Raw genomic sequence first — 21,992 nt, 5'->3', positions numbered from 1 at the left:
TGGCGGGGCGGGCCGGGGGCGGGTCCGGCGGGGAAGGGGCGTGTCCCCCCGCCGCTCCCCCCCCTCCCTCCGCCGCCGCCGCCGCCGCCGCCGCCGCCGCCCCGCCCGGCCCAGCCCCGGGTAAAGTTTCCCCGCGAGCACATGACTCGCAATGGCCGCGGCCGCCGCTCGGTGAACCCCCCCGGGAGCCCCCCCCCCACCCCTCCCTCACCCCTCTAAGCCGGAGCGAACCCCCCCTCCAGCCACCCCCCCCGCCCCGCCGCTTCCCGGTGCCGTCGCCGTCGCCGCCATGCAGCCACCGCCGGGAGCTCGCCGGGTTTAAGGATTTCGGTGTTGGACCCTCCCGTGAGCAGGTAATGAGGGGCCCCGGAGCCACTCGTGGGGCGGTGGGGAGGGAGGGTCTTGGTGCGACTCCGGTACCGCCTCTGGGGATCCCCCTCCGGTAACGGGGGATCCGGGGGATCCCGGGGTTCCCGCGGGGGGAGGGCAGGGACCCCGCTGGGCTGGGGCTGCCGGGAGCACCGGAGCCGCAGCCAGTTCTGGATTGTGGCTTTGCCCCTCCGCTCCTACCCCGGGCTCGGGGGCGCCGGAGTCCCCCCTCCCGGTACCGACCGCCGGGGCGCTCCCGAGCGGCCTCGCTGCGCCCCCACCCCGGCGAGGGCTCCAGTGCCCCGCACCGCACCGGGGACCGAGGGGGGCGGCCGCGGAGCGCGGTGCTGGGGGTGCTCCCCTGGGATTACCGGGCCCCCCCTGGGGCGGGCGGCCACATTCCCCCCCACCTTCCCCCGGCGGGGGGGGCCCGGGGCCGCTTCCCCTTTTCGGGGTGCGGCGGGGCCGGGGCCCGGCGGGGGAGCGGGGCCGGGGGCGCGGGGGGCGGCGGGGGCCGGGGGGCGGGAGCGGCGTCTGCGCCGTTTCCTGGCCGGCGGGCGGAGGAAGCCATCGCTCTGCGCGGCTGACAGGGCGGCGGCGGGCGGGGGGGTCGGGGGGACCCGGGGGAGCCGGGCGGGGGGCGACGGGGCCCGGGGGGGGGACACCGCCCGCCGCCGCCTCCCCCGCCGCGGCAGCTGCCCCGGGGCCGCCCCGGGGGCGGCGGAGCCCCCGCGGGGTGTGGGAGGGTGGGGGGTGCTGCCCTCGGGGAGCTCAGCGAGGGGGACCCCCCCGGGCACGGGCAGCAGCGCCTCGGGCCGCGGAGGGGCCGGGGCAGAGCCAAATCTGTGCGCCTGCCCCCCAAATCTGTGCCTCTGACCTTTGACCCCGTTGGTGGCGGGGCCGCCCCGCAGCGCGGCGGGTGCTGGGGCGATACGGGGGTTCCCCACGCCGGTCCCCCCGCCCCGGGATGCCGGGCAGGCACCGGCTGGAGGCTCCGGGTGCGGAACCCGCCGCCGGCCCCGCGCCGGGATTAGCGGGTGACGGCTCGGTGGCTTAGCGGCCCCGCGGCCACCGCTCCCGGGCCATATGTCACCCGTGGGCCCCCACCCTGCCCTTGGGGGTGACCTTGCTGCGGCGCGGGATGCGCCTGCTCCCGTGGGTGCCTGCGCCGGGGATGCCCGCGAGTGCCCCGGTGGGTGTCCAGCCCCTTCGCCCACCGCTCGCAGCCCCCCCAGGTGACGCGGTGACCGCCGGCGGGGTGGCAGGAGCAGGGCAGTGCCCTGTGCCCCATCCAGCAGTGCCCGGTGCCTGTGACTGCCCCATCCCACAGGGATGCCCAGCTGTCCTCACACACCTGCTGTGTCCCTCCGCTCTGTCCCCGTGGCCACAGAGCCTGGGGATGGCCCGTGCCACCGCCACCGCCTGCCCTGCGGCGCTGGGATTCACCATCCCGCCGCTCCGCATCTATTTATATCCAGGAGGTTCTGGCATGACAACGTGCCACACTCAGCTGCGCCGGCCATGCGTGCCCTGAGCCACCGTGCCCTGAGCCACCGTCCTGGTGATGCCCAGTGCCGATGCCAGCGCTGCCGCCGAGGGGATGGCTGGGCTCTGGGGTCCCCCAGCCCTCTTTGGGGTGCTGCTGCAACGCGTCAGGGCTGTCAGAGCTGTGTGTCCTCTGCGGTGCATGCCTGGAGAGCCGAGGTGCCCCATGCCATGGGGCACCCTGTGCCACAGGGCCCCCTGGCAGTGCCAGCCCCGGGGGGGCTGCGGCGGACGCGGGGGGTGCGATCATATCTGCGGTGACACATGTGCTGATTACGGAAAATGGGTTAATCTCCCTGCGGCTGGAGGCGGCTTAGTGGGGGGTGGCTCGTGGCAGGGCCCGGCGAGGGGCCGCGTGCGCCCGCCGTGGCCTCCGCTGTCCCCGCTGAGCCCCGGCTGCCAGGCTGTGACAGGGGACATGGCGAGGGGACGTGGTGGTGGCACACGGCTGCCCGCCTGCCCACAGCCGGCCTGGGCGCGACGCAGTGGGTCGTGGTGGCTGCGGAACAGGGCGGTTTGGCCCCCCCAGGTACTCCAGGTCCCGGCTCCTGGGAGCCTGCCCAGGCCGGGGGCACGGTGCCACCAAATCCCGGTGTCCGGGGGTGTCGCGCGGCCGCCTGCCCGCCGGGTCCCCCGCGCTGTGTCCCAAGCGGCCCCGTGCCAGCTGCACTTGTCTGCCGGCTGTCGCCGAGCCAGCGAGGGCTGTCTGGGGCCGCGCTGTTCCCGGCACGCCATTCCCAGGGCGCCGGCTGCCGCCGCAGCCTCGGCTAAAAACAACCGGGGCTGCCGCGGGCGGCTGCCAGGACACCATCCCCCTGCTTCCCGAGAGCCCGCAGGGAACCGGGATGGGACATCCTGGGACCCCCTGGGATAGGGCACCCCGGGACCCCTGGGCCTGCTGATCCCTGCGCTCATCCTGAGGGTTGGGATGCAGGATGGGGATTGGGCTGGGCCTGGGGGTGTCCCCTCATGGGCAGGCAGTGGTGGGTGTGAGTGAGGGTCCCCAGGGTACTGCAGGGCCACCCAACGGTGTGAGGGGCTGGTGGGTGGCACTGACCTGGACACCGCTGAACCTTTGGGACTGGCCTGCACCTCCTGCAGCACCCATGGCACAGCCAGGCCCGAGCAGTGCCGGTGGTGGCCTGGCACAGCCATGGCCATCCTGGGGGCCGTGGCGGGGGCCGGGGCACCTGTTCCCACAGAAGAATGGCACGTCTGGCGGTGGGTGCGGGAGGTGTAACCGGAGCGGCGCGTTCCTGGCGTAACCGGAGTCGGCCCGGCCGCGACAGGTGGAATTTCAGCGTGTGGCTCCCGGCAGCAGCGGGATGTGGGGTGCCGGCGCGAGGACCCATGGCATGGGGCCTGCAGCCACACCTTGGGGTGCCTGTATGCCCCCACGGGGTGGGAGGCCAGCATGGGCATCACCCCTGCCGGCATGGACACTGTCCCTGTGGGCCAGCGTGGGGTCCCTGGTCCCTTGTCCATGCTCGGGGAGTGGCCCATCGTGGGTGGTGACTGGCCTGCAGGGTGTCACTGGTGCTGCCCAGGGGCCTGTGGTGGGGCTGAGTGAGCCCCTGGATGTATCACTGCCCCTGGGGAGCAGTGGGATGCAGGTCTTGGGGTCTGCACTGGCCCCAGCACTCCCAGATTCCCGGCCCCAGCAGCCCTGACTCTGGCACACGCTGCCTGGCCGAGTGTGTGCCGCTGGCTCTGGCCGTGCCGCAGGCTGGGCATGATTCACGCCTGCCCGGGGACGTGAGAAACGTGACGGTGACTCACGGTTGAGAGCTTTGGGGATACGGGGAGGGGGTCTCACTCAGCGGCCCTGCCAGGGGGGCACCTCACCCCACGTGCACAGTGCTGGCTGGGCCGGGGGGGCCGGTGGTGGCTGGGGGGGCAGCGGGGCCAGCCAGGCCCTTGGCCTCGCGTGCGAGGCCACCCCGGGCTGGCTCTGCCGGCAGCGAGGAAACCGCAGGCTGCGACCGCAGTGGCTCCGCGGGCGCTTCCTGCCCTGCCCCGGGGCTGCCACCCCGTGCCCCCCCAGCCCAACACAGCACTCTCACCTCTGCCCACACACCCTGGGGGCAGCTGGCACTGGGAGGTCCCTGTCGCCTGTCCCGGTGAGGACGGGGGACATGGGCAACAGCCCCTACCAGATTTGGGGAGTGCAGGATGCTGGGGTGGTGGACACTGTGGTGGCACCAGGGGCAAGGGACTGGGGAATGAAGTGGCAGGTCAGCGGGGTGACAGGCTCTGGGGTGACAGGGGGTTGTAGCAACTGGGCCAGGGCTGAACTGAAACCTGTCTGCCTGGGAATCGAGAGTGGCAAGGGGAAGCTGCGGTTGGGAGCGCGGTGCCCGCCGGCGTGACAGGAAGGGCTGGGTTGCTGCCCACTGCCCTGCCAGGCACCCCCGAGCACCCCCCAGCCCCACTTGCCTCCCTCTGCCGGGGGGGCCAGGGCGGTGCCCCCGCTCACCGGCGTGTCACATCCGCTGCCATCGCCGTGTGCCCCGGCAGGAAGCCTGGCTGGGTTTGCGGGTGTGACGTGGGCACCGGGCCTGGGGGTGCTGCCTGCACTGGGGGCTGGGGGAGCCCCTGGGTGGGAGAGGGTGCAGCTGGCTGGGGTGATCATGAGGAGGGAGTGTCGTGGTGCCATCCCGGTCCCTCTGCAGTTGGCATTGGCTGTACCAGAGCGGGGGGAGCACAGTGGGGCTGTGGGCACTGAACCCAGCCTGGAGGGTCCCTGGGAGTCACTGTGAGGGGCTGCCTTTTTGGAAGGGGTCACTTTAGGGGCTGTGCCAGGACTTCATGGCCTGTCTGGGTGTGCATGGTGGGCTTCGTGCCCTCTTTGGGGTCATGGAGGGATGGTGGCTCCCCCAGCCATGTCCCCTGGCCATGTCCTCCCCAGGCTCTGCCCCCCCCAGCTGCGTTGCTGCCCGCCCTGGGAATGGCTCTGATCTGCGTGTCCATCCGTCCGTCCGTCCACTCCCGGGGGCCACCCCCGGCCTGGGCGGGAGGTTCCTCGTGGCTGGATTTGGCCCGGGCCCCGCGGCAGCGTTTTCCACGGGGCTGGAACGAGACGCTGGATTCCAGGAAGCTCCGAGCCCCGTCCAGCTCCTGCAGGGACTGGAGGAAAAGGCGTCGGGGCGGGTGAGCGTGGGCCCCGCCGAGGGGCTGTGCGGCCCCTGCTCCCCGGCTCTGGGGGGCTCTGGGAGCACAGCTTGGCCAGGACACCCAGGACCTGCATTTGGAGCACCCAGGACCTGCATTTGCGACGCCCGAGACCCTCCACTTGGGGAGCAGCCGTGTGCCGGGAGCAGTGCCGGCACGTGGTCCCGTGGGAGCTCCCATGGGTGCTCCCATGGGTGACAGCTCCTCCTGCCCGCCAGGACCCACGGGAGCAGGACCGGCCCAGATCCCTGGACTCTCCTGGCCACTGCTGGTCCTGTGGAGTGTTGGGAAGGGGCAGGGGGGCCTCTGTCTGGGTTGGGGTGCACAGTGGCCAGCCTGGTGGTGTTGGCCTCGCTTGGTCCCAGGCCGGCAGCGTGCGGGGGGGCTGGAGTGGGTTGAGTAATTGGGCCCCGGCACGGCTGGCGCAGTGCCCAGCGAGCACTTGGCACCGGCAAACATAAACAGTTCTTCCCGCGCCTCCCTCCCTGGGCTCCCCTCGGCCAGCACGACTTGGGAGCCATGGCCTGGCTGGGGGGGCCACAGGCAGCCCCCCACACCGCAGGCTGGGATCCCTGCACTGCCCTGGGGGGACTCCACGTGAGGGCTGTCCCTGGGCAGATGCTGACCCGGCATCCGGCACTGTGCCTGGTGATGCCCATGGGAATCCCGCGTGCACTGGGACAACCTGGGCTGGGGAGGATGTGACCCCCACCCAGCCACTGCTGGATCCCCTCCCCGGGGATGGCTGGACCATGGGTCTCCTTGTGGGTGCTCCACATGGGTGGAGGGCAGTGCTGGGACGATGGGTGCTGGTGTGAGCTGGGAGAACGGGGGTCCTGCCTCCAGTGGGTGCACCCAGCTGGGTGCTGGGGGGGCGGGCAGGGCCATGCCCATCCCGGCCCCTCCCCAGCGCCTTGCCGGGCGGCCCAGCCTTGTTCCTCTGGATCCTTTTCCGCCTCCGCGGGGCCGGGAGCCAGCGCTCTCGGCAAATAAACAGCCCCCGCCGGGCCCCGCGCCAGCGCTTAAATAAACAGCCAGCCCGGGATTGTGAAAGCCCCGCGCCCCCCTCCCCACCGCCCCCCGACCGGCCTGGGCCGAGGGGTCCGTGCCCACTGGCCTGGCATGGGAGCTGCCAGCACACGGCACGTCCTGGCACATGGCACGGGGCGGGGGCTGCTCCGCGACGGGCAGAGCCCAGCCCTGCGAGGGGCGGCCGGGCTGAGCCCCCCGGTGCTGTCCTGGGGGGCTGAGCCCCCCCCTGCCCGAGACTGGGTGGCTGAGCCCCCTCGCGCTCGGTGCAGGCGTGGGGGGAGCGGAGCCCGGGCGGGTGTGTGGCCGTGACGGCAGAGCCGGGCTGGAGCAGAGCCGCTGTCCTCAGGGGACCCCGCTGTGCCCGAGTCCCCCCCCTGCCCCCAGCTGCCTCGCAGCCCCCCAGGCTGGGGCACGGGGTGCTGCCCCCTGGGACCCGCCCTGTGCCCCGGCTCCTATGCCAGCCCCGGGGGAGCAGGTTTGGGGCCGCGGTGTGGCCGCTGGCCGGAGGGGGTGCCCTGTGGGGCCACAGTGTCCCCAGGCCGTCCCCACACCGTCCCCTCGTCCCCCCCTCGCCGCTAAGCCGGGATTAGCGAGCTGCGCCTGCCGGTGCCGCCGTCCCGGTGTCGTTAATCGGAGGGATCGGCGTTAATCCCGCGGGGAGCCCTGGCCCCGGCCGAATGCGCCCTCCTGGGGCCGGGAGGGGATGTGGACCCGGGGGGGCCGGAGGAACTGAGGCACGGATGGTGGGTGCCCCCGCGGGGTGGGGCTCGGGGGTCCCAACCCCTCTGCTAACCCCCCTCTCTGCTCCCCCCGCAGCGCCGCAGGACCAGCGTCACCAGCGAGGCCAGCCCGGCAGCGGGGCACCCGCGGGCCCCATGCTCTGCTCGCCCCCCGCCTGAGAGCCCCCCCGCGCTGGAGACCCCCGCCATGGCCAGCAACAGCAGCTCCTGCCCCACGCCGGGCGGGGGGCACCTCAATGGCTACCCCGTGCCCCCCTACGCCTTCTTCTTCCCGCACATGCTGGGGGGGCTCTCGCCCCCCAGCACCTTGGCCGGCATCCAGCACCAGCTCCCTGTCAGTGGATACAGCACCCCGTCACCTGCCAGTGAGTATTGCGGCCCCGGGGGAAGTTGGTGGGGCCCCCAGGGCTGGGGAGGCGTGTGGGGACCCCTCTGTGCCAGGGTCTGTCCCCAACGTGGGCCACAGGTACCTATCCCAGGCTGTTGCTCCAGCACTGGTCCATGACCTGTCCTGGGGCGGTGGCACTGGTGAGGGGGGGTCTCTCTGCCCTCAACCACACCCCTGGGGATCTGTGTTTGGGGTGCACCAGCTCTGTGACACAAACTTTGGGTGCTTCTCCCCGTGTGTTCCCGTCAGTGCTGCTGGGGAAGCCGAGACCGGGGCGGGCAGTGGCCCTGCCGGGGTGTGTGTCATTAATTGTGGTGGCACGGCCACCTTCATTAGTGGCTGTGTTATACCCCAGTTATTAACGGCCCCGCAGGCCCTGCTCAGGCTGTCCCCAGCCCCACCGAGGCCATGCTGGGTGCTGGGGGGCTCAGTGGGTGCCGTGTCCCCGTGGTGGCTCTTTGTTCGCCGGGGGCCGCCATGGGGGAGGCGATGAAGGCGATGAAGGCGATGAAGGCGATGAAGGCGATCATCATCGCGGCTGCTCCCGATTCCATTTCCCCGTGACAGGGTCGTCCATCATGGCCCTGGTAATCACCGCCTGCTGCGCCAGCAGCTGGGAGCCGCTGGAGGTGGGCTCCCACCCGGGGTCCCCCTGAACCAGCACCCCTCAGTGTGCCTCAGTTTCCTCGGACGCTCCCTTGGGTGCCGTGGGGTGGCTGCTGGACCCTTCCCACCGCAGCCCCACAGTGAGTGGGTGCCCGTGCCTGTTCCCGAACCATGTGGCATTGAGTGCCCCGCGGCGCCCGCTGTCGGGGAGAACCCTGTGGGTCGGGGTGTGGCGGGGCCCCCCCGGCCCGTCCTTGGCCCCGGGGGCCGGTGCAGGTCCGGGCAGGGCCAGCCCTGGGTGCTGTCCCCCGCCGGAGCCGCCCCGGCGGCGGTGGGACCCAGTGGGACCAGTTCAGCGACTGGGTGTTGACGGGTGGGGCCACTCCCCCGCGCTGGCTCTGGGGCCATTCCCAGCGTGTGGGAACAGGCTGGGGGGGCCGCCTGTGTCCCCCCCCTTCCCTGACACTGGGGACAAGGCCGCGGGCAGGGCTGGAAGGTGCCCTGGGGCTGATGGGCGAACCGTGCCTCAGTTTCCCTTTGTCCTCCACTAGGTGCCTGGTGTCCCGAGGGGGTGTAGAGGGTGGGGGCACTGTGTCTGCCCCCCCTGTAGCACCCACACAACCTGGCCAATGACATGTTTGTGTAGGTCCTGCAGTATTGGGGTGTCCTGCAGTGCCGCTGCTCTCGCTCCTGGTGCTGCAGCTGGCAGGGAAGTGCTGGTGTCTGTGTCCCGCCTGGGAGGGCTGCGGGGGGGCCCGGTGCCTCCACCCCCTCCTCACACATGTCCGGCCCCACCACCGGCCCACCCTCGCCAGATGTGCTGCAGCTGCGCGGCCCCGGGGCCAATCTGACTGGGCCGTGCTGGGGGCGCAGATCCCCCCAAGGTTCGACTGGGTACCTCAGAGCGTACCCAGAGACAGAGATCTGGTGGGCTGGGAGCTGCACGTGGGCACGTGTGTGCTCACCTGACGGGTGTGCATGCGTGTGCCCGCGTGTGCCCGCTGTGGGGGGTGTGTGTGTGGAGTTGTGTGTCTGTGGCACCGTGTGCTGCCGGCAGTGCTGGTGTGTGTGTGTGCACAGCTGGGGCTGTGTGGGGTGTGCACGCCTGTGTCACGTGTGTGTGTGTGTGTGTGTGAGAGTGCCTGCTGTGCCTGTGTGTGCACAGCTGGGGCTGTGTGGGGTGTGCACGCCTGTGTCACATGTGTGTGTGTCAGTGCCCACTGTGCTCGTGTGTTAATGCCACACACAGTGTAGCGTCACTCAGGTTCCCATGCCAGGTGTGTACATGCGTGTCAGTGCATGTGGCAGTGGCAAGGCTGTGCCTGTGCCCTCATCCCTGTCCCTGGGGGCTCAGTGTCACCTGGCTGTCCCTGGGAGTCCCCTCCCCTTGTCTGGTGCTGGCCCGTGGGGGATCTCGGGGGGCCATGAAGGGCTCCCTGTGCAGCCGCCCCCTCGGACCCTCCCTCGCCCTGGTTCCCAGGCTGTGGGAAGTGGGACCCCAGCCCAGCCCCCGCTGCAGCCGGGCCCCCCCCAGCCCCACTCCGGGCTGCCGGGACGGGGGGCCCCACGCCTGGGCTGGCCTGTCACCCTACCCGCTGGCTCCGGTTTCCTCTGCGCCGCAGCCGCTCCCCCGCAGCGCCCCGTAATTAATTAATTTTTAAAAATTAATGAGCAAAACGTGCTCCCTGAAGGCCGGGGGCCGCGGGTGGCGGGGGCCGCGGGGCTGCGGGGCCCCGCTCGGGGCAGGGGCCGGGGAGCCCTGCGGGGTGCGGTGCTGGGGACCCCCGGCCCCCCTATCCCTGCCCCCGGAAGATTGATGAGGCGCTGGGCCCCCGGCCTGGGAAAGCCCATTAGGCGGAGGTTCTCTATCACTGTCAGGGGCCGGGGGGAGCCGCCTGCTCCAGCCGGGAATTCGCCGGGCTCAAAAGCGGCTGAAGGGGATAAATGGGGTCTTTTGAAGTGGGCGGGTGAGAGGGGGGCTGCGGGGGGCTGGGGGGGCTGCGGGCCCCGAGGTGCCGGCATGGCGATGGGGGAAGGGGCCGTGGCCAACACCCTATACCCCAGGGCTGGGCTGGAGGGGGGTGTGTGGGGGTCCCAGGCATCCCTGTCTGTTGGGGTGTGACCCTGCCCTCCCAAAGCCACCCTCTCTGGGCACAGCGGGGTCCCTGTGGGGTCCCCATGGGCTGTAGGGGTTGTGTTTCCATCGTGCTTTTGGGGGCATCTTGTGTCCCCTCGGAGCATCATCCTGGGAGCGGGGCCAGGAGGATGTGGAGCTGGGGGTGCTGCTGCTGGGGACCCGTTTTGGTGTCCAGGCCGCTGGTGGGATGTGGCTCAGGGCGGGGTGTCCCCGTTCCCCTCACACCGCGGGGCTGCGTGCGGGGTGTCCCCTCGCCCAGTTCCTCTTGGCTCTGGAATTAAGGTTTGGGTTTTTTTTTTTTTTAATCTCTGTTTCTTCCTGTTGCCGCCGACGCGGGACTGGAGGGGATGCGGGACGGGAAGGGATGTGGGAAGCGGTGCAGGAAGCGATGCGGGTCGGGAAGCGCTGCCCGTCGGGGCGGCCGCCGGTGTGCGGGCACGGCCCGGGCGCGGTGCCACCGCCCGCGTCCCCTCCGCCGTCCCCTCCGTCCCCTCTGCCGTCCCCTCCGTCGCAGCCACATTCTTTCCAGCGCTGGTAAATGAGTCAGAGCAGACATTTGTCATGTTCGCTGCAGGAAGTTGGAGCAGCGCTGGGCTTTTGTTCGAAACCTGCTGGCTAAGCAAAGCCCGACTTGCCATTATTATTTAAACAGGCGCTGCCGCGCTGCGCGGCCCCGCACGCACACACGGGCAGACAGACACGGACATACAGACACGGGGACACACACCGACACACAGAGACACACACACAGGGACATACAGACACGGACACAGGGACATACAGACATGGGGACGCACACCGACACACAGAGACACACACACACACAGGGACATACAGACACACACACAGGGACATACAGACACGGACACACGGACATACAGACACGGGGACACACACCGACACACAGAGACACACACACATGGCCATACAGACATGGACACATGGACACATGCATGGACACACACACGCAGACGTACAGAGACACACACATGGACACACACATGCACACACGGACATACAGACGCAGACACATGGACACACACACAGACATACAGACACGGGCACACACACACACACGGACGTATAGGCATGGACACAAGGACATACAGACATGGGCACACGGACACATATGCACAGCCGTACACACATGGACACACAGACACACACACATGGACACACAGACACACACACAGACACACACAGACACACACACATGCATGCACAGCTATGCACACATGGACACACGTGCATGTACAGCCACACGTGTGCACAGCCACACACATGCACACATGCAGCCTCACATGGCATCAGGAGTGTGTGTGTGCTGTCATGGGGGGTGTTTGTGCATACAATGCCATGTGTGTGCTCACTGGTGTGCCCACACACACACACACATCCGTGCACACTCCCTGCCTGCCACATGTCCCCCTGCAGGGCCGGTGTGTGTGGCAGCGCCCACATCCTCCCACCCGTGTCCAGCCGTGCACATGCGTGTGCTCCTCCTGACCACGGCCTGTGGGGGTTCAGAGGGGCCCCTTTCCCTCCAAGGGCACCCCTGGGGTGGGCAGTGTGGGATCTGTGGCGTGGCAGAGGCCATGGAGCGGGGGGGTCACCACTGCCACCGCTGCAGCGGGAAGTGGCACCCCCGGGGCCTGTCCTTGGCGCGTGACTGTCCCTGCTCTGTGCGGGCAGCGCTGCCACCACCTGGGGGTCCCTGGGTTCGGGGTGTCACCTCCAGCAGGGCCCTGTGTGCAGGGCCAGCGTGGTGGGCAGTGGTGGCACGTGGTGCTCTGTCCTGTGTGGGTCATGCAACACATACAGAGACAGTGGGATGTGTACACACACACACACACACACACACACACACACGTGTGTGTGTGTGTTCACAGGCTCAGCTGCCCCTGTGCTCGGTGGGACAAGGTGTCACACACACGTACATGTATGTGCAGGAGGTTGGCGCACACGTGTGTGCACAGGCTGTGTGCACACGCACCTCCCCGTGCACCCGTGTAGCGGGAGCACACGTGGCCCCGCTGCAGTTGGCGATGCAAATGCGAGAACATGCATGAACACACATGCACACGCATGTACACAGACACACACCACCCCTCGGGGGGGGGCCGGGGGTCAGGCCGAGGTGAGCCCTTCCCACGGGTTCACCCGCAGTTCACCCGCATCCCATTAGGCAAATGAGCCGCGGCTGCCGGGCAGCCCCCGGGACCCCCCCGGGACCCCCATCCCCCGCCCTGCTCCATCGGGCAGCCCCCGACCCCCCCAGTCTCGCCGTGAGCCCCTCCCCGTCCCCCTCCCCCGTGGCGCTGCCCCCTCGTGTCCGTGTCACCCTGCGCGTCCCTTTCCTCCTGCGTGTCCGTGCCCCCTCCGTGTGTCCACTTCTCCCCTGCGTGTCCGTGTCTCCTTGTGTGTCCCTTTCACCCCGCGTGTCCGTGTCCCCTCCCCGTGTCCCCACGCGTGTCCGTCACCCCCGTGCGTCCGTGCCCCCACGGCACGTCCGGGCCCCTCTGCACGTCCGTGTTCCCGCCCCCGCGCCCCCCCCCGCGTGTCCGTGTCCCATGTCCGTGTCCCCTCCCGTGCGGGTGCCGGGGCGGCCCCGCGGCGCGGAGCGGGTTAAGCGCGGGGAGGCGGCGGGTGCCGGGAGGGACCGGGGCTGGCGGAGCCGCAGAGCCGGCGGGGCTGCGCCTTCCTCCCCTCCCCCCGCCTCCTCCTCCTCTTCCTCCTCCTCCCTCTCCTCCTCCTCCTCCTCCCTCTCCTCCTCCTCCCGCCGCCCGGGCGCGGAGCGAGCGGCGGGGCCGCTCCGCGGGGCGATGGACGCGCGGCGCGGGGCGCCCCGGGGGCGCGGGGGGGGGCACTGACCGCCCGGGGCCGCCCCGGCCGGGGGAGCCGCCCCCGCCGCCCCGGGGCCATGTACGAGGGCGCGGCGGTGGCGGGGCTGCCCCCCGGCCCCTTCCTCCGCATGGATTTCTACGGGCCGGGCCCCCGGGGCTGCCCCCCCCGCCGCCCCCCGCCCTGGAGCAGCTCCGGCCGCTGTAGGTACCTGCGCGCCGGGGGCGGGCGGGCCCCTCACCGCCGCATCGGGCCGGGGGGAGCGGCCCCGAAACCCGAGGGGGGGGGGACGGGACTGCGGGGCTGGGTGCGGGGTGCGGGGCTGGGTGCGGGGTGCGGGGCTGGGTGCGAGGGGCTTGGCCGCCGGCGGGGGGCTGAGTTGGGTGCTGGTCTTAGGGGGGCGCGGGGTTTAGTCTCCCCTCGGCCCCCTCCCCACCCGCTCCTTGCGCAGATGCCGCCGGGCTCCGTAAACACCCCCGTTCTCATTTCGGGGGGAGTCGGGACACCCAGGCCGAGTCCGGTGAGGGGGGCCCGGGGGGTCGCCTCTCGCCCTCGCTTCCCGCAGCGGGGTCCGGGCAGCGCCGTCTCCGCCGGGAATTTCGTTCCCTCCTGATAAAGGCTCCGGGAAAATCCAATTAACTACAGACGGAGCCGCCGCTGCTGCTCAGGCGAGGGGGAGCCCCAGCCTGGCCTCCCCACCCTGCCGGGGATCGGGGGGTCCCCCTGGGCCGGAGGGTTCTGGGTGTGAGGCCTGGCCAGTCTTGTTGCCGCTGAGGGGTCACGGCGGGGTGTCCCCCGTTGGTCCCCCCTATCCCGTGCTCTGTGCAGAGGGGGGGCACGGGGAGCATGGAGGCACTGCTGCACCGGGGTGGGCAGCGGGGGGACCCGGGCAGCGCACCCCAAGTGCCGACCAGCCTGGGGACTCCCCCAAAAGGGAGGCTGTGGGGCCCTGCTGTGCTTTGTGCCCACGGCGCAGGGGGCGAGTGGGGCTTGGGGGGGCCGGAGGAGTCCCGTGCCCCCACAGTGGGCAGCCGCTGTGCTGGCACTCGGGCCACCACAATGACCTGGGGAAAGAAAGTCCTGCTCTGTGGAACTTTCACCCCGACAAGGGCAGGGGGGTCCATCGTGGGAGGCCCATCGTGGGGTGCCCGTGGCCGGCGCTGCCCGGGGGGTGCGTGGCCGTGGCCCCCCCGTCTCACTCCCCCATTGTCTCGGGCCGCTCGACCTTTGCGCTGGCACCGAGCGCGGCCGAAGGGCCTTTGTCTGCGCTGGGGACACGCGGGGGCTCCCGCTGCCTCTGTAAAGGCGGGGGCTGCCTCCGAGGCCCCGCGCAGGCAGGGTGGGCAGGGGGGTCCAGGGCTCCAGTGCCACCCCTTAGCTCCAGTGCACCCCTTGGCTCCGACTGTCCTGAGCAGGGTAACTGGGGGCTGTTGTGCCCCCTTTGTGCCCCCCCCTAGTCCGGAGCCCCCCCGTGGGCCGCAGTGCTGGGTGGACGCGGGTCCCCTGCCCAGGCCAGGGCAGCTCGGGGCCCTGGTCACGGTGACCGTGACCCGGCGGGCGCGTGGGCGGCGGGCGCTGGCGGGACTCCCTGGCAGGGTGCCCCGTGCCCGACGTCACACGAGGTGCCGTGTCTCCCCAGCCCCGGGGGTGCAGCCCGCGGCAGGGCTCGCTGCTGTCGGGGCCGTGCCGTGCCTCAGTTTCCCCAGAGGCGGCTGTGGCTGTGCCCGCTGGCCCTGTGGCGCTGGCAACTGGCCCGGCGCGGCCCTGCCCTGCCCGGCGGGACATCGTCGTGCTGGCACGGGGGCCAGAGCTGCCCCGGAGGGCACGGGGAGCCCGCCCACCCTCCCCAGCAGGGCACGGACCACACCACGACCAGGGAAACTGAGGCACGAGGCAACCCCCGAGGGCAGCAGAGGGGCTTGTGGGAGCCCACCGAGGCAGTGGGCACCCCCTGCCCGTGGGGGGCTGTAAGCTGCAGGGAGGGGTTTGGGGTGCTGTGGGTGTTTTGGGAGGGTATGTGGGTTGGGTTGTGCGTGGCACCACCCTGCTGGGCACGGGGTGGCCTCACATGGCCTCGCAGGAGCTGTGGGTCACAGATGGGTGTGTCTGGGGTTTGGGGAGGCCAGACCCTGGTGCTGGCGGGGGGCAGAGCCCGGGTTCTGGGTAGGATGGCCCCTGGGGACCAGGCAGTGACCGGTGGACGTGGGCAGGACCAGGCGCCCCCACACACTAGGGCACCCCATGGCTCAGGGCTCCAGGGACCCTCTTCCCTCCCCCTTCTCCTGCAGAGGCGCAGGAATCTGGGGCACGTGGGATCCTCATCCGCAGGGAAGCTCTGGGTGGGCGCCCACCCTCCTGTGGGGCCTGTGATCCCTGGCACGGCACTGCCGCCGCACCGGGCCCGTGGGGACCCCCGGTGACCCCCGCTGCGACCCCTGGATGGGCTTTGCCCCCGTCCCCCCGCTCCGCCTGCCACGGTCTGTCCCGGAGCCATGGCCGGGTGCCGGCGGGGGTGGCGGCGGCCCGGGCCGGGTGTCCCCGCGGGCGCTGGCACGCGGGGTGTCCCCGCGGGCGCTTTCCCACGCCAGGGCGGGGGTGCGGGTGTCGGGGTGCCCCGGGGTCCCCCGGCGCGGGCAGGAAGCAGCCGGCGGGGCCGCGGGCGGGGGCGGCGCGTTCACCCGGGATCCGGTGGAGCCGCAGCATCTGGTCTGCAGCTGGAGCCGCGCTCCGCTGCCGTGGCCGGGGGGGATGCCGGGGTCCCCCCTGCTGCGGGGGGAGCGGGCTGGGGGAGGGGGCGAGCCTGGGCGTTGAGGTCCCCCGTGTCCCCAGCTGCACCCCCTCACCGAGCCCGCGGGAGCGGGGGAGGTTTGCACCCATCCTGCCCGCTCAGCACCTTTGGGTGCTGCTCCGTGTCCTCCCCAGGGCGCGAAGGGCACCCAGGCCCGATGCCACCATAAGCGGCTCCCGAGGAGCTGGCCAGGCTGGCGGCTGCGCCTGTGTCCGTGTCCCCTCCGCGGTGGCACCGCAGTCCCTTTGCCGGTGCCGGGGGTGGCAGGGGATTCCCGGGGTGCTGGCGCAGCTCCGCCAGCGCAGGGACGCGGGGGGAGCCGGGTCCCCTCCCCCCTCTGCACCGAGCACATCAAAATCTTGTCAAATCCGCGTTTTGTGAGTGCAGCTCTCCACGAGGAAGTTCTTAAATTATATAAAAGAGGCGATAAATTATAGACGACGTTCGCTCAGTCACTTTAATGGCTCCGCTCCCTCGAGTGGCAGCGGTGATTTATTCAGCGCCGCCCGGGAGCTCTGCCCGGCGCGCTCGCCCCCGCGCCCGTGTCCCACCCCGCACACCCCCTCCCGCCCTGCACACCCAAATCCCACCCCACACACTCATATCCCACCCCACACGCTCCTACCTCACCCCGCACACTCACACGCTCCTCCGTGCCCACATATCCCACCCCTCACGGTCCCCTCGTGCCTTGCACACTCCTGTCACACCCCACGCGCTCGCCCGTCCCTGCTGGAGCCTGGGGACAAGTGCCAGGGGTGCCTTTATCCCGTTGTCTCCTCCCTGGGCCCATTGGCGTCCCTGGCCTTTGGTGAGGGGCTGTTGGCACAGCCCAGCTGGGGACCCCCACCTCTCACCCATCACCCCCCCTGGTCCCCCACCCCACTGGGACTCCTCCTCCGGGGTGGGTGTCCCTGGCTGGGCCTCCTGGCGGCTCCCCAGCCCTGGGGGGACTCGGGCGGCCGTGGGGCCCTTTTTGGGGTGCAGGGGCCGGCAGAGAGGGGGGGGGGCCCGGGCTCCCCCGCTGGGCCCGGCCTTTAATATCCTGTTTGACTGGTTCGCTTGGCTCCGCTGCAGAAAAACATTCGCAAACATCCCGGAGCAGCCGGGGAGCTCTTTAACCCCTGCCTGGCTGTGCCCCGTGCCGGGGGGGCACCCCGACTGTGCTGAGACCCCCCCCAGTGCCAGGGGCTGCACCCCGACTGTGCTGAACCCCCCAAATACTGGGATGCACCCTGATGGTGCTGAGCCCCCCCCCAGTGCTGGGGGTGCACAGGGATGGGGAATGGGGCTTGGCCTGGGGGGTTCAGGCACCTCCCAGGGGATCCTGGAGGACAGAGGTGTTCCTGTGGGGGCAGGAGGGAGCTGGGTCATCCCACAAAGTTTTAGGGTGCAGGAAGGGAGCAGGAATGTCCCACGAGGTTTTGGGGTGCAGCAGGGGGAACTGGCACATCCTAAACAGGTTTTGGGGTGCAGGAGGGGGAACAGGCACAGCCCACAAGGTTTTGGGGTGCAGGAAGAGGGGACAGGAATGTCCCACGAGGTTTTGGGGTGCAGGGGGCACTGGCTGTGTCCCCCATGCTCACAGGGCCATTACAGTTCATGGTGACCAGGGGCTGCCCTCAGAGATGTCCCCTGCCAGGGGACTGTGGGGTGCCAGCTGGGTGCCACCGTGCCCATCCCCTCCTGGGGGCCATGTTTTTGCTGTAGGGGGGTCCCACTGTACATGTGGCCACATGTGTGAGGGGATGTGTGGCACTGATGCCTCCCCGTGCCAGCCCTGCACCCCTCTGTCCCCCCATCCACCGGCAGCACCGCCCAGACTGGGGGCTCCTGGGATCCCAGTCCTTTTCTTTGCTTTTTTTCCCTTTTTTTTTTTTGTCTGCCTGAATTCCACATCGTCTCCGTGACCTGGAAATGTCACGTTGCATCTTCCCAGCTCGCGTCCTCTCCCCGCTGGCCCCGCTCGACCTGGCGCCAGGGCCGGGGTGGGCAGCGCAGGGCCGGGGCTGCCGGGACCCCCAGAGCCTGGGGATAGCCCTGGGGTGCGGGGTGGGGGGTCTCTGCCTGGAGGGGGCTCCGTGCCCTGATTGCCACCCGTTTTCCCACAGCGGTGGAGACGCAGAGCACCAGCTCGGAGGAGATCGTGCCCAGCCCCCCCTCGCCCCCGCCCCTGCCCCGCATCTACAAGCCCTGCTTTGTGTGCCAGGACAAGTCCTCGGGGTACCACTATGGGGTGAGCGCCTGCGAGGGCTGCAAGGTGAGTGCTGCCGCTGTCCCCGCTGTCCCCACAGTCCCCACAGTCCCCACAGCTCCCCGGGCTCCCTGGGGTGCCCGGGGTCCCCATGCTGGGCGCTGACCAGGGTGTTTGGGGTCCCCAGGGCTTCTTCCGCCGCAGCATCCAGAAGAACATGGTGTACACGTGCCACCGGGACAAGAACTGCATCATCAACAAGGTGACGCGCAACCGGTGCCAGTACTGCCGGCTCCAGAAGTGCTTCGAAGTCGGAATGTCCAAGGAGTGTGAGTATGGATGGGGACGGGGACAGGGATGGAGGCGGGGATGGGGATGGGGTCAGTGATGGGGCAATGTTGGGGACACCCTGCCTGGTGTCCCAGTTGGGGGGCTCCGGGTGTGATGGGCCATCCCAGCAGCCCCCACCGTGTGCCCAGCGAGGCCCCGGGGGTGGATGGGGACCCCCTGGGATTGTGTCACAGCTCGGCAGTTGCCCGGGCAACGCATGATTGATAGTGTCAGAGATAAATGATGCCGATGAGGCCTCCTGGCTCTGCTGGCAGTTGTCATGGTGCCCGGCTGTGCCCCCGTGGTGGGTGCCCGGGGGCCTGGGCTGCAGGGGCGCAGCTGCCTCCCCAAGTCCTGCCCCATCTGCCAGCCCCTGGGGGCCCAGGACCCCCGAGAGGGGCTGGCAGAGGCTGGGGGGAGCTGGGCACTGCAGGGGGGGGTTCAGCATCCCAGGGGCTCACCCTGCGCCTACAGGGGGTCTGGGCCCCCCCAGCCCACAGAGGCTGAGCCCCTTGGGGCCAGGGCTGCTCCCAGCTGCTCCCCCCTCCCCAGCTGCCATCCCTGGGGTCCCCTCCATGGGCCCCTCACCCAGCATGATGGCTCAGCTGCCATTTCTGTCCCTGGGGTCCTTCTCTGCTCTGTTGGCTTAGCAGAGCAGAGCTGAGCACAGTCCCCATGGTGACAGGGGTGGGCACCCCCCAGGGGTACAGGGTCACCCCTAATTACTCCTAATGACTTGGGGGTTGTTTTAAGGAATCCACTGGTCACTTGTCACCATGGCCCTGCCCATTGCTGGTGGCAGGTCCCCATCCTGCCTTGAGGGGACAGAGCGTGGTGGGGCTGAGCCTCCCCATCCTGGGCAGGGGCTGGGTGGCTTTGGGGACAGGTGACCCTGACCCTGCTGTCCCCACAGCCGTCCGCAATGACCGGAATAAGAAGAAGAAGGACGTGCCCAAGCCGGAGTGCTCGGAGAGCTACATCATCACCCCTGAGGTGGAGGAGCTCATCGAGAAGGTGCGCAAAGCCCACCAGGAGACCTTCCCCGCGCTCTGCCAGCTCGGCAAATACACTACGGTGAGTGTCGGGGTGTCCCAGAGGGGCTGGGGGGGCTGGGGTGGGCGGCAACCCCTCCGTGCCCTCACCCCCCACCTCCCGCTGCAGAACAACAGCTCGGAGCAGCGGGTGTCCCTGGACATCGACCTGTGGGACAAGTTCAGCGAGTTGTCCACCAAGTGCATCATCAAGACGGTGGAGTTCGCCAAGCAGCTCCCTGGCTTCACCACGCTCACCATCGCTGACCAGATCACCCTCCTCAAAGCCGCCTGCCTCGACATCCTGGTGAGCACGGGGACAGGGACAGGGAGGGGACGGGGAGGGGACACCAGGCTGAGCCCCCCCGGCCTCGCCCCCCCAGATCCTGCGGATCTGCACGCGCTACACGCCGGAGCAGGACACCATGACCTTCTCGGACGGGCTGACGCTGAACCGCACGCAGATGCACAACGCGGGGTTCGGGCCCCTCACCGACCTGGTCTTCGCCTTCGCCAACCAGCTGCTGCCGCTGGAGATGGACGACGCCGAGACGGGGCTGCTCAGTGCCATCTGCCTCATCTGCGGAGGTGGGTGCTGGGATGGGCCCCTGCCCGGTGCCCCCCGGGCCCTCTGGGCTGTCCTCCCCCGATGGCTGAGCAAGGAGACCCCATATAGAGCCCAAATGGTGACCCCACAGGAGCTGGTCTGAGTCAGGGGGCAAGGGGGGATGCCAGGATATGCTGCCCTGCATTCTAACCACTGTGTGCCCACTCCCCAGACCGCCAGGACCTGGAGCAGCCCGACAAGGTGGACAAGCTGCAGGAGCCACTGCTGGAGGCGCTGAAGATCTACGTGAGGAAGAGGAGGCCCAACAAGCCCCACATGTTCCCCAAGATGCTCATGAAGATCACGGACCTGCGCAGCATCAGCGCCAAGGGTGAGGCTGAGGAGGGGGCGGCCACTCCTGTGGCTCTGGATCCTGGGGAGTATCCCGGGGATGTTGGTGGGCCCAGGTCACTCAGCATCCTCTGGAGGGGACAAAGAATAGGGGGACACCCCCAGCACTGCACCTTCCAGGGATGCTGGGGAGGGACCATTGTCCCCGGCACTCAGGGACCGGTGCAGATGAGGGGTGCCAGTTTGGGGGTGTCGATTTTGGCCGTCCCAGTTTTTTGGGTGCCAGTTTAGGTGTGACAGTTTTTGGGTGCCACTTCGGGAGGGGTGCCAATTTCAGGGTGCTGTTTTGGGGGTGCCATTTTTGGGGTGCCCATTGCAAGGGCGCTGGTTTTTGGGGGGTGCCAGTTTTTAGGGCACTGGTTTTTGGGGGTGCCAGTTTTTAGGGTGCTGGTTTTTGGGGGTGCCAGTTTTTAGGGTGCCATTTTTGGGGTGCTGGTTTGGGAGCGCCGGTTTTTGGGGGTGCCACTTCGGGGGTGCCGGTGGCGCCCTGCTGACCCCGAACCCTCCCGCAGGCGCCGAGCGGGTGATCACGCTGAAGATGGAGATCCCGGGCTCGATGCCGCCGCTCATCCAGGAGATGCTGGAGAACTCGGAGGGCATGGACACGCTGGGGGGGCAGGCGGGCGGCCCCCGCGGGGGCAGCCTGGGGCCCCCCCCGGGCAGCTGCAGCCCCAGCCTCTCGCCCAGCTCCAACCGCAGCAGCCCGGCCACGCACTCGCCGTGACCCGCGCCCGGCGCGCACCAGGACAGAGCCCGGCACGGCCGGACACGGCGGGGGCCCCGCGCCCCGGCCCGGCTGCAGCCCCCCCGCGGGGCGGACTCCTCGGCAGCCCCCCCGCCGGAGCGGCCCCCGCGGGGAGCCCCCCCAGCCCCGGGCCCAGCGCGTTGGTTGAGTCACATTTCAGGGGCGCGGGGACCTTCGGCCGCGGCCCCGGGGACGCCCCGGCCCCACCAGCACCAGCACCCACGGGATCGCGACCACCGAGCCACTTCTCCCCCCGCCCCTCGCTCCGCCCCGGCCGTCCGAGGTGGGGGGGGCACCCCGGACAGCCCCGCACGCCGAGGAAGCAGAGTCATTTAAAAGAGAAAAGAAAGCAAAGTATATATATATAAATATCTATAAATATCTATAAATACGTTTTAAAACCTTTGTAAAAGTTTGGAGGGGTTTTTAGGCCTGTGCAGGTGGAGGGGGCACGGCGGGCGCTGCCGGGGGAGGGGCGGGGGGGGGCACACGGTTTATTATTATTAAATTTTTTTTTTTGTTGTTGTTGAGATTTTAGTGGATTTAGAGTCGGGGGGCACCGGGCGGGCCCTGCCCCGGCCCCCCCAGGCGGGGAGGGGGCTGTGGGGGGGCACGTGGTGGTGCCAGCCCCGGCCTCGCGGGGAGGGGGGGCCCGGCCCTGCCGGCACGGGGAGGATGGGGGGAGGGGGGATGGGGTGGGGGCTGGCTCCAGAATAAAGTTTATTTATTCTAGTGCCTGGCTCGTTCTTGTTGTGGGGTACTGGGGGAGGTTGGGGTGCAGGGGTGGGGAGATGGCCAGGCTGTGGCACCCCTGCTGGAGGGAGGGTTCTTTGCTGCAGGAGGGTACCCCAGGACCCCCCCATCTGCCCTCCTGGCTCTGGCCATCCCCAGAGGCTGGGCTGGAGCAGAACCCTTTGGGGTCCCCCCAGCATCCCAAAAGCTCTGCCCTTCCCAGTCCTGATGCCACACTTGTGTCTCCCAATGCCCAGGGCCAGCCTGAGAGCATTTGTGACACCCAGCACAGGGTGTGGGGACAGCCCTGGCCCCTCGTGCCGGGCTGGGGGCAGGCAGGGTGGGAAGGGACATCCCTGCCACTGCACAGGGATGGGACCTGTTT

The 21,992-nt window shown here is 69.8% G+C and overlaps 1 protein-coding gene across 2 annotated transcripts; it reads left to right on the top strand.

Annotated features, from left to right (window-relative positions):
• The first annotated feature begins 230 nt into the window (after positions 1–230).
• RARA (retinoic acid receptor alpha) lies at positions 231–21,540 on the top strand. Of its 2 annotated transcripts, XM_064636352.1 has the most exons (9): positions 231–353; positions 6,934–7,222; positions 17,729–17,877; positions 17,999–18,140; positions 19,055–19,215; positions 19,303–19,479; positions 19,556–19,760; positions 19,952–20,110; positions 20,643–21,540. In XM_064636352.1, exons 2-9 carry the CDS (start codon positions 7,045–7,047, stop codon positions 20,852–20,854), a joined length of 1,383 nt encoding a protein of 460 aa, XP_064492422.1. In that variant the 5' UTR covers positions 231–353; positions 6,934–7,044; the 3' UTR covers positions 20,855–21,540. The 2 variants fall into 2 exon arrangements, with proteins under 2 accessions (XP_064492422.1, XP_064492423.1); XM_064636353.1 differs by lacking the exons at positions 231–353; positions 6,934–7,222 and adding an exon at positions 12,855–13,032.
• Positions 21,541–21,992: the final 452 nt, after the last annotated feature.

The sequence above is a fragment of the Pseudopipra pipra genome, chromosome 26 (genome assembly GCF_036250125.1).
Source record: "Pseudopipra pipra isolate bDixPip1 chromosome 26, bDixPip1.hap1, whole genome shotgun sequence".
Taxonomy (NCBI): Eukaryota; Metazoa; Chordata; class Aves; order Passeriformes; family Pipridae; genus Pseudopipra; species Pseudopipra pipra.
This window is presented reverse-complemented; position numbering and strand designations above follow the sequence as displayed.